Raw genomic sequence first — 12,293 nt, 5'->3', positions numbered from 1 at the left:
ATGCCTCCACCATGAACATCTGGCTCCTGAACTCTTTCAGACTACCTCCGATCCTCTTGACACCTCCCAGAATCATATTTACACAAATGTTTCCTCTGATGGCCCAGTCTCCATCATCAGCCCCATTTGACCTCTGATTATGGTCATCACTCTCGCCAACGTCCTCCCTCTTTCCCACACAGAATGTCCTCTTCATCTGCCTGAGTGAATGGGAGATTTTATCATCAGTGGCATCACCTGCTTTGCACAGCTTTGATGCTCTGCACTCCCTTTGGGGAGGGGGAGGGGGGGGGGGGGGGAATGGCTCTGTGGCTTCCATCAACCACTATGTCACTATTGATAATCGTTGATATTATGATCTTTAACTTTTCTCTCTTTGTCTGTGTGACTGTGCAGTGCGATGAGTTGTTCAATTGTATTGTGCTTTTATGTTTCATTAAATTGTTTTTACCCAATTGTTTGTTGACAATTTCCATCCTTGACCACATCAACGTTAGGACTGGAATTACTACAATGTAATACTGGACCACCCTTCTAACCATAACCTACCAAGAGCCCAGTTTTGCTTATGTAATAGTTTATCTGATGAGAAGGAAAATTATGAACAAGTTCTAGTAGAAATAAACAGGAAAAATTACCCTCTTGATATTCTGTTACCTTGCCAAGTCTTATGTTTGTATTTATCATAAAACTGCATTAGGAAAGCTGAAGTTATAAGGAAGATCATGAATGTAGTCATATCTTAACAACAGAAAATAGAGGATCACATTAATATATGACAGAACCTGAGTAATAATAAGTTCAGAGTAGGGAAGCATTAAGTATGTTGTCCCACAAGATTTGGTGCTAGGTCCTCTCCTGTTCCAGGACACTGGAGGATTCTTCAGAAACTCAGATGTTTGCTGATGAGAGAAGTATGCTAATATAGGGCCCAATACAACCACACCATACACAGACAGTAAAATGGTGACACATGCCTAAAATTGTTTCACAATAAACAGCTCATCCCCACCCCCAATCCTAACAATACTTGTATAATGTAATTCAAAAAGACATAAAACCAACTTATGGGTACCAGGAAACAAATCAATGGACAAATATTGGCCAGAAAACAAATCAATGGGCAAATACCTCTAAATCTACATCATATCCCACAAGCAACCTAATGGAGTGTGGTGGAAGGTACTTTGGGTACCACTATCTGATCCATCCAACTCTTCCACTCACGAATAGTGTGTGGGAAGAATGATTGTCAGTAAGCATCTGTATTGGCTCTAATTTCTTGAATTTTCTCCTCATGGTCAATATGAGAGATGTATGTGCGGGGAAGTAATATGTTGTCCAATTCCATCTGAAAAGTGCTGTCCCAAAATTTCAATAGTAAATCTCTCCATGGTGCACAATGCCTCTCTTGTAACATCTGTTTGTCTAAAATCTCCGTAATGGTCTCTTGCCGGCTAAACAATCCCGTGATGTAACGCACCACTCTTCATTGGATCTTCTCTATCTCCTCCATCAGTCCTACCTGATAGGGACCCCCAATGGATGAACATTACTCGTGAATTGGGTGAACAGGCACCCTATAAGCCACTTCTTTTGTGGATGAATTACATGTCCTTAAGATTCTTCTGATGAATATGAGTATGGTGTCTTCTTTTCCCACTATCTGTTTTATATGGTCATTCCCCTTAAGATCGTGCTTAGATATTTTATGGCAGATGTTGTCTCCAGCTGCTTGTCACCAAAAGTGTAGCTGTACAGTAGTGGATTTCCTTTCCTATGTATGTGCAATATATTACATTTATTTACGTTCAGGGTCAACTGCCAGAGCCTGAACCAATCATCAATTCTCTGCAGGTCATTCTGCAAAATTCTTATTATCTTCTGGCGTTGCTACTTTGGTATTGACAACTGCATGATCTGTGAATAGCCTTAAAGAGCATCTGATGCTTTCTGCTAGATCATTTATACATACTGTAAACAGCAACAGTCCTATCACACGTCCCTCTGGTACTCCAGATATTACCTTTTCATTTGTTGATTTTGATTAGTTAAGAGCAATGTGTTGAGTTCTATCTGCAAGAAATTCTTGAATCCAATTGTAAGTCTTCTCCAATACTCCATAAGCTCATAATTTTTTCATTAAACAGCAATGTGGAACAGTGCCAAATGCGTTACTGAAATCAAGGAATACAGCATCAATGTGAGTGCCATTGTCCACTGCACTGCGGATCTCATGGAGGAACAGAGAGACCTGAGTTTTGCAGAATCTCTGTTTGTGGAATCCATGTTGATTTTTATAGAGGAGACATTCATTTTCCAAAAACGTCATAATTCTTGAGTATAAAATATGTTCCACATTTCTACAACAGATTGACATCAACGATATAGGTCTATAATTCTGTGGATCTGTATTACGGCCTTTCTTAAAAATGGGAATGAGCTGCACTTTTTTTCAGTCATTAGATATCTTTCATTGCTCCAGCAAGCTGCGATAAATTGCTGCTGGAAGGGGAGCAAGTTTTTTCACATTATCTTTATAAAATCTTATTGGTATCTCATCTGGTCCTGACACCTTTCCACTACTAACCAATTGTAGCTGCTTTTCAGTTCCACAATCGGTTATCTCAATATCTGCCATTTCAACTGTCACAACACAATTGAAAGGAGGGACAGTGTTACAATCTTCCATGGTGAAACAGCTTTGGAAGACCGAATTCAGTATTTTGGCCTTCTCTCTGTTATCTTCTGCTTTGGTGCTGGTGTGGTTGGTGAGAGAATGAATAGATTTTACTCACAATATGACCAAAATCTGTTAGATTTTTTACTCAGGTCGGCTGACAATGTCTTACTTTCAAAATCGTTGAATGCTTCTCTCATTGCTCTCCTTATGCTCATTTTCACTTTGTTCAGCTTTTGTTCATCAGCTACATTTTTACTTCTCTTGAAATTGAGTTGAAGTGCTCTTTGTTTACATAGCACTTTTCTAACATGGATATTAAACTATGGTGGATCTTTCCCATCCCTTAAAACCTTAGTCAGAACATACTTGTCTAGGGCATACTGAATGATGCCTTTCAATTTTTCCCATTTGATCTCCACATCTTTGTCCTCATCACTAAATATTTGATGCTGACTGCTGAGGTATTCCGAAATTTGTATCCTTCACCCTTTCTGAGCAAATGTATCTTCCTCCCTTTCTTAACATTGCTTGTAGGACCCATCATCATAGATGCTGTCACACCCTTATGATCACTGATTCGATAACTTCAGTTCTGTCTATTGCCAGGAGGTCCAAGACTTAACCCACTTGAGTTGGTTCTCTAACTATCTGCTCAAGGTAATTTTTGGACAAGACATTCAGATCAATGCCACATGAATCCCTGTCTCTGGCACCAGTTTTGATAGTATAACACTCCCAATCTATACATGGGAAGTTAAAGTCACCCACTATTACAATGGTGTGATCAGGAAAATTACTAATGATATTCTGCAAGTTCTGTCTGAAGCGCTCTACAACTGCAGATCATGACCCAGGTGGTCTATAGAAGCATCTGATCACTGTTTTAGCTTTTCTTTGTTACTCAATTTCACCCAGATTAATTTGCATTTGGAATTTGTGATAACCTCACTAGATTTTATTGAATTTTTTACTGCAATAAACACACCTCCACCACTGATGACTAACTTATCCTTAGGATAAACATTCCAATCTGAACTTACTGGTTAAGAGTCCATGTGTGACGTTCTTAGGCATCCAGATTGATAATAAACTGAAATGGTACCAGAATATGGATGACTGGACCAAGAAGGTCAATTATGCCTGCTCTGCACTTAGAAATCTCTCTCACTGTGTTGATATGCAGTTGAACTTGCTAGCACACTTTGCTTACTTTAACTCAGTACTGCCCTGTGGCATAATCTCCTGGTGCAATGCAGCAGAGGTCAAATGTGTTTATTCCACAGAATTGTGCAGTAAAAATAGTGTGTAAAATTGATAACTAAACTTCTTGCACAAGCCCCTTCAGAGACCAAGGGAATCTTACATTTACATACCAATACATACATGCCCTACTCCTAATAGTATTTACATTTAATAACAATAAATAATTCAGAATCAGTGCAATTGACAACTGCAGTACTGTAAGTAAAATAAATTCCATGTACATTATGTTTCCCCAGCAATGGCTCAGAATTGAATTTTATATTCTACAACTGATTGCCAGAAGGCATCAGTATGAACTGAAAATTATTAGATACTCAAAAAAATGAGGCAAGGGAATAAGCTCAACAATGAGTCATCCCAAGAGAAATTGTTAATACCACGTAATTCCACCCCTGGACTCGATAACCAGCTGTATTCGATTAGGGAGTGAGTCCACAAAGTTGTGCAGGTGCATCGCATCCGGACTAAGCCACTCGCTGAGGATCTGATCGCACAATTCCACCAAATTGTGGGGATGCTGAAATTGTCATTTTACCTGCTATTCCAATATGTCCCACAGATTTTCTGTCACATATTCTTCCAGTCCAATAAAGTTTGCTGCTGCCCTCCTTATGTCACTGTGTGACTAATGGCCTCCTGTGAGGTGACTGACTACAAATGCTTATTGCATGCAGTTCCTGACACGACATTCTCTCTCTGTAACATGTTGTGATTGGACTTCCATTCACTGCCTGTATCAATTCCCGTCAGGTTTGGAAGTAATTTTCCACTCACAGTTCTGATGTGTTTCATGGCCAGGTGTGTTACACCACTGCTTGTAGACACACTGAACAGCCTGCTGTGAAACACTGACAAATCTGGCAACTTAACACACTGTCTGACCTAGGCACATCCAAACACGATTTTCCCACTTTGCACTATGTCACTAACTTACATTTACCCATGTTTACATAAACATCTGCTTGAGACACACATATCTCACTGATGGCTGCTGTCTTGTGCTTGCACAGAGACAGTGCACATGTAGTTGAACATGATACTCAATCGCTGCACCACCTGTAAAGGAGTAATGACTAATCTGTGCATGCACACTGAAGTGACTATCTTTTTCCTCTGGTGAGCTTACTTTATTAGCCTTTCCTTTTACAGTATATCAGAATATTTTGACTTGGAGGTGTATATTCTGACAAACTCTAATAACTATACTAAATAGATCATTAAATGATTTGGCAAAACAGGAATGTCATTACCTGTGCATTGCCCTGTGATGCATTTGAATGAATCAAAGTTTTATTGATAAATGAATCAATCAGAGTTTTATCAATAAATTATGAGACCTAATTGGGATGAGAGAGAGCTGAAAGTATTAATTTTACTTTTATGTGCATATTGGTAGTAATACACATTTTACCACCCAAAGGCAAGTTATGGTCAGAAATTATGTTTCAAAATTAATTAGTTTCCTCAACTGAATTTTTATTAGATCCTGCTTTATCAATATGGAAGCAAATTACGTTTATTTTCGCCTCATAACTTCAGGAAAAAATTGGCAATCTAAATCCCAAGGGATGGGAGGAGAATTTTGTGGCGCGGTGGGGGGAGGGGGGGGGGGGGGGGGGGAGGAGGCTGGGGTAGAGGGAGGGCAAAGCCTTGAAAACTCTCAGCCCACGCCACCGACCTCCCTACCCCTCTACCCCCAGTGCAAAAGCCCAAACATTCTGGATGGGTGACCCTATGCCCGATGATGTGTAGCTTGGTCGCTTTTTATTTTCTTCCATGGTGCAGTTTTCAAAGTCTACACCCTCATCTTCAGGAGGTTAAATGGTTTACATGTGCATTTCTCTCCCTTAAGGTGTGGGTGTAAAACCACAAAATGTGTCATGGAAGAAAATAAAAAGTGGGTGAAACAAGGAATAGCGTAAAATATCTGTAGCCACTTTGTTTCTGAGAAATATAAAAAAAATGTCTTTAGACACTTTCTACAACTACCCAGAAATTTTCCTGGAAAGGTAGACAATGTCTGGTAGACTGTGAACATCTGTCATACTGTCACCACAACACTTCCATTCAAACAATTGCCGAAGGGTGATAAGTCAGTAAATGGAATACAGTGTATCTCAGATAATTTATTCAAATGATGGAAAGTCCAGGATGGAATAAAAGTTGCCACACATTTTAGGTTTCAGCCAAAAGGCGTTCTTCTGAACTAGAAAACATGCACACTCATTCACACATGCACAGCAACCTCATACATTACCACTATTATGGGGTGTGCAGCCACAGCAGCCAGAGAGAGTCTCATGTGTGTGTGAGTTGTGCTTGTGTGAATGTGTGTGAGTTTTCTACTTCAGAAGAAGGCCTTTTGGGCAAAAGTTAAAATGTATAGCAAACTTTTTGTTGTGCCTGTCTGCAACTCAATGTCTCCTGCATATGGTGAGTAGCAATCTATCATTTTTGTAATACAATTTATTGTAGCAACTTCTAGATGCATTAGTCATTTTTTACCTTCCAATTTCCTTCTTTAGCTGCATAATGTAGTGGTGTTCTACCATTATGATCTGCAACATTCACTCTCATTCCACTTTTTATGAGCCTCTCTGTAATCTTTGAAAATTCCTGTAATAGACCATTCATACATTAGTCACTGACATAGAAAAGAAATTAGAAAGAAATAGAAGTTTGAAGCACTGGTGCAGAAACACATTTACTAATTTGGCTACAGATAGTTTAAAAGTTTTTGTTACTAGTAGTGTTTAAGACATGTTCCCAGACAAACATTAAAGTTTATACTGCAATCATGATGTGCATAATATGGGGACAACATTCTCAGGTCACTTCAAAGATGGAGGAGAGACACACAACACAAAAGAAACTTGTTTGAATAATTTTGCAGTTACACATCAGAATGTTAGAAAACTAAAAGAAATATTAATGAACTTCTTACCAAAACACAAAATCTAGAATGTGAAAGAAGAAGTTGACATCTTAAGTCTATCTGAGTACTATGCAAATACAGGAGTCCATATGTTAAACATAAAGGACTATAAATTAGTAGCCCATTTCTGTAGCAAAATTTAGAGACAGAAGGAGTTTTGTCATATATGTAAAAATAACATCAAGTTCAATTCTATTGATAGCAGTAATTTCTCTATAATGAACAATTGGAAATATGTGAGTGTGAACTGCTGCTACCAAAAATGCCGTTTATAATTGTTACTGTGTATAGATCACCACCGAGAAACTTTCAAGTAGCCTCACAAAAATTTGAACAAATGATAATCTGTGCAGATTTTATGTTTTATTTACTGAGAGACTGAGATAAAAGTAAAAAAAAAAAATTAGAAATGTTGCTTAAAAGCTTGTGTTGTGTTCTAATTTTTCCCACCAAGATTACACAGGAAAGCAATAAACAATACTTTTGAAAGTGAACACTTAAAAAGTGATATAAGTATTTATCCAGTAGTGAATGACCTCTCTGCCCATGATGCACAACTTGCAATACTAAACAATATATCTAACTGCAGTGAAGTGGCATTATGGAAAACGGCTAGAACAGTTGATGAATGGATAATGGAAAGTTGACAGCCAAATAATTAGACTCACTGCCTTCGGTGCAGGAGAACCAAGGTTTGATTCCCAGCATTTCTTTGGATTTCTGAGGTATGGAAGTCTGGAAAACGGTCTAATCAGCCTCATGAGGCCAAATGATGATCTGCTTGAATAAAGAAGTAGCAGTGTCATCAGGACTCAACTACTGGCAATAACATGCTGGAGAGGTTTACGTATGCTTGATTGCTTCCCATGAACATACACCATTTCAGTTGTAGCCAGCTGTTATCCAGTCAGAATGATGAGTGGCTTTCATGTTTACAACAAAATTTCAGTGTAGCCTAACAGGAAGCTATTTAGAGGGTTATTTACAATGGAACAGAGGTCAGTTCCAAATTTTATGCATTTTTAGATTGGTTTTTATCAGTCTTTAATAACTGATTTCCCAAGAAAACGATAATGTATGGTACAAGAAAACTATCAGAAAAGTCTGGTTTACATAGTAGTCAAAATATCATGTGCCAGGAAAACAAAATTGCTTGAAATGTTAAGGATAAACAGAGGATAGGACTGGGAACAAGCTGCATTATTATGAAAAGCGATTAAAAAATCAAACAGTCTCCATATAATGCCTACAATAATAATTCAGAAAATAAAATTAAATCTGTATAGACAATAGTTGGAAGAAAAACTGGGATATCTGTTAAGGAATGTGAGGAGTATATTAATAAATGCAATAGTAAAATAATAAATGACAACCTTCAGGTAGCAAAGTATTAGCAAGATGGAAAGCGATAAGGGATCACTTGTTGAAAATTTTGGATTTTCAGTTATTGTAATTTTTATTTTCAGCATTAAATTCTGAACAATCTATTAAAAAAGTAGATTTCTATCTCTAAATTTGAGTGAGTTACGACTGGTTGAATATTTGTGATGAGAATCAGGTGTTTTGAGATAAAATGTTTCAAAGTTTCACTTTATTACCATTCTTTCATTGGAGATTTTTAAGAAACAAATTTTGCATATATGTTACCTTTAAAATGTCCTTTTCAAATGTTACCATATTTTTTAAGTTAACATTACATATAATGTGATTTTCTCCTTCAGACCTACAGTAAATTGCAGTCTACATAAATTTAAAACCAACAAAATTGGTCCCAGACTGAGAGAAATTAGTGAACTCCGTGCTGTTTTCTTTTGGCAGATTACTGGTGTTTATATTCTATGTTATTCTCAGTTCCAGAAATATAACCTCAACATCAGCAAGACCAAGACAGTGGCGATGGCAGTCAACAGATATGGGCAACAAGCAAGTGTACAACTAGGAGACCACCAACTGGATGGTGTGGACAGTTTTCCTTACCTTGAGAGTGTAATTTCCAGTGATAACTTTGTCAGAAATGAAATCACCAACAGAATGAAAGAAAAGGATCTGAATTCTACGAACAAGTAAGATCACTTTTATGGGATGACTTGATCCCAAAACCGGCCAAACTGATGATGTTTAATAGATATTTCATACCAATATTGACCTGTGGTACTGAACCCATGTGGAGTTGCTAGTCTCCCATCAGGCGCCTCCCCAGGTGGTGGATAGGGGAATGCTCACCAGATATGGTGGGTACTGGGGAAATAAAATACCCAGGGCGGACCAAAACTAGCAAGCCTCCACCCCTCTAACAAGGGAAGGGGGTTGGTGGCAGGAAGGGTATCCAGCTGTAAAAACATTGCCAAAATAAGAGGAATGATGGATGCTTCTTAAGATAAATGTTCCGGAGTAACAGCCTCCCATTCGGATCTCTGAGGTATTTTGCGAAGGATCCAAAAGTGTTCAAGATCAGAGTAGGAACTGTAAACGTGGGAACGATGACGAGAAAGGGAAGAGAGATAGTAGACATGATGCAGAGGAGGAAGATAAATGCTTTGTGATGGAAGGGCAATAAGGCAAAGATCTTAGCTGAAGGCTATAAGCTACTTTATAATAGTGCAAGCCCGAAATCAAGAAACTGAGTTGGAGTTATTTTGCACAGAGAGCTTCAAGAAGAGGTATGTGAAGCCAGCAGAGTAAATGATAGGATCATGTATGTTAAGATGATGTTTGGCGGAGAAATGGTAACAGTGCTGACAGTCTATGCACCCCAAGCAGGATGCTCGGAGGATGAGAAGGAAAAATTTTGGAGAGATTTGGATGGAGTAATGGTTGGAATACCAGAGAATGAAAGAGTGATAGTCAGAGGGGATCTAAATTGTCATGTTGGCGGGAGGGAAGGTGGAGAAGAGAGGTGGCATGGAGGATGGGGGTATGGCGAGAGAAATGAAGAAGGAAAAAAGATAGTGGAGTCTGCAGTGGCTTTTGATCTAGTGATTACGAATACCTACTTCCAAAGAAAAAGAGAAAAACTAATAACATACATGAGTGGCGAAAATAAAAGCCAAATTCATTACATATTATGTAGAAGGAAAAATAGTGGGGAGGTGCAAAAGACTAAGGTCATATATGGCGAAGGAATAGCAACACAACATAAGTTGATTGTAGCGGATTGTGAGATGAAAGTATGTAAAAGACAGAGGCACATAAATCAATGTGAAAGGAAAATTGAGTGGTGGAGATTAAAGGATAAAAATTTGAGAGAGGAGTTTACTGAAAAAGTACTGGGAAAAGTAAAATTGGCAGAGAGTGTGCAGGAGTGGTGGAAAGTAAATAGTGCTATTATAAGGAAGACCGGGGAGGAAGTGTTTGGGTTAACATCTGGCAGAGGAGTGCCAAAAGATAAGGAAGCATGATGGTGGAATGAAGAGGTGCAGAAGGTTCTGAAGGAAAAGAAAGACACTAAGAGGAAGTGGGGTATGTCCAGAAGCACTGAGGATGGGCAAGCATACAAAAGTGCAAAAAAGGAGACAAAATGAGCCATGGCTAAAGCTAAAGCCGGATCAGTAAGGGAGACACACAAACAACTACAGAAAAATCAGGATATGAGACAACTGATACAGATAGGCAAATCAAGAGAGAAAGTTTCTAAGGATCTAACAGCAATAAAACAAATTAAAGATGAAACAGGAATAATTCTGCATGACCATGGAAAAATAATCCACAGGTGGTTGAATTATTTTGAGAAATTGCTGAATGCAGAAAATGTAAGAGTGAAAACTGAGGAAGGAGGGGCAAATGAAGGATTAATGATGGATATAAGTAGAGATGAAGTCAAATGGGCAGTTGAAAAGATGAAAAATGGGAAGGCAGTTGGCCCAGACCAGATCCCCGTTGAGGTATGGAAGTGTCTCGGTAAAAAGGGAATTGAGCTCCTTTTGGATTTAATGAAGAAGATTTGGCAACAGGAGGAGATGCCAGACGAGTGGAGAACTAGTGTACTGATCCCAATATTTAAGGGGAAAGGTGATGTGCAGGACTGCATTAACTATAGAGGTATTAAACTGATGGCACACAATGAAAATTTGGGAAAGAGTTATAGAAGCAAGATTACACAAGGAGACTGTGGTGTGTGAAGAACAGTTTGGGTTAATGCCTGGAAGAGGAACAACTGATGCAATACATGCTTTAAGGTGGATAGTGGAGAGACACGGGAAGCTACAAGCCGATCTACATATGGCTTTCATTGATTTGGAGAAAACATATGACAGACTCCCAAGGGAAGGAATATGGAGAAGCATGAGAGAGCAGTGCGTGCCAGAGAAGTATGTGAGGTTAGTGAAGGAAATGTACAGAGGAGCAATGACACAGGTGAGAAGTAGTGTGGGCATGAAAAAGGAGTTTCTATTAAAAGTAGGGTTACGTCAAGGGTCTGTCCTTAGTCCCCACCTCTTTGACCTGATTATGGATGTGTCGGTGGAAGATGTGAAGAAGGAAGCGCCGTGGAATGCGGATGTTTGTGGATTATGTGGTTCTTTGTGAGCAGAGCATTGACAAGCACTAGAAGAAAGAGAGATGAAAATTAGCAGGACAAAGTCGAATATTTAGCACTGAAGGATATGCAGATAAGGTCTTGCAAGATCCAGGATGATGAGCTGAAATTGGTCTGCAAATTGAAATACCTGAGGTCATACATACAGAAGGACGGAGGACTGGAAAGCAAGATACAACACTGAATAAATTGCAGTTGGAACAACTGGAGGAAAATGAGTGGAGTGTTGTATGACAAGAAGGTGAGCATTGGCTTGAAAGGGAAAGTGTACAAGTCAGTGGTAAGGCCTGCTATGATATACGCGGCAGAGACATGGCCAATCACAGTAGCCCAGGAAAGGAAGATGGAAGTGGAGAAAATTAGGATGCTGAGGTGGATGTGTGGGGTAACAAGGAAGGACAGGATTAGAAATGAATTTGTTAGAGGAGCTGTGAAAGTGGGACCCATGGGGAGAAATATACAAGAGAGCAGACTAAGGTGGTACTAACACTTACAGAGGAAAGGGGAAGAGTATATCGGAAACAGAGGTGAAGATATAAAGATTGAAGGAGCGAGAAGGAGAGGAAGACCAAAGATGAGGTGGAAAGATAAGATATCCGGGGACTTAAGGGAGAAAGGATGGAAGAAGAAAGAGACAATGGATAGAGTACTATGGAGGAGAAGGACCCAGAAGAGCAATGCCGACCCTATGTGATGTGGGACAAGGCGATGGTAAAGAAGAAAGAAGAAGAAGAAGAAGAAGAAGAAGAAGATTGACCTGTGGTATTGAAACATGCACCCTAACAAAAAGAGAATCATCAAGACTGCAAGCAGCAGAGACGAAATTTCCGCAAGAAAGACCTCAAACCTGATGGATGGACTTGATCAAGGCTGATCTA

At 39.1% G+C, this 12,293-nt stretch overlaps 1 protein-coding gene across 1 annotated transcript in view; it reads right to left on the bottom strand.

Moving 5' to 3' along the window:
* Positions 1–12,293, bottom strand: part of LOC124789920 (serine/threonine-protein phosphatase 6 regulatory ankyrin repeat subunit B-like) — a 365,119-nt gene that overhangs the window by 97,493 nt on the left and 255,333 nt on the right. Inside the window, exon 12 of the mRNA XM_047257440.1 lies at positions 6,452–6,562. Coding sequence (XP_047113396.1) covers positions 6,452–6,562 — 111 coding nt within the window. The remainder of the gene's footprint in view (positions 1–6,451; positions 6,563–12,293) is intronic.

Source organism: Schistocerca piceifrons, chromosome 3, assembly GCF_021461385.2.
Source record: "Schistocerca piceifrons isolate TAMUIC-IGC-003096 chromosome 3, iqSchPice1.1, whole genome shotgun sequence".
In the NCBI taxonomy this organism is placed as follows: Eukaryota; Metazoa; Arthropoda; class Insecta; order Orthoptera; family Acrididae; genus Schistocerca; species Schistocerca piceifrons.
Note: the sequence above shows the minus strand (reverse complement) of the source record. Positions and strands in the feature narration are given on the sequence as shown.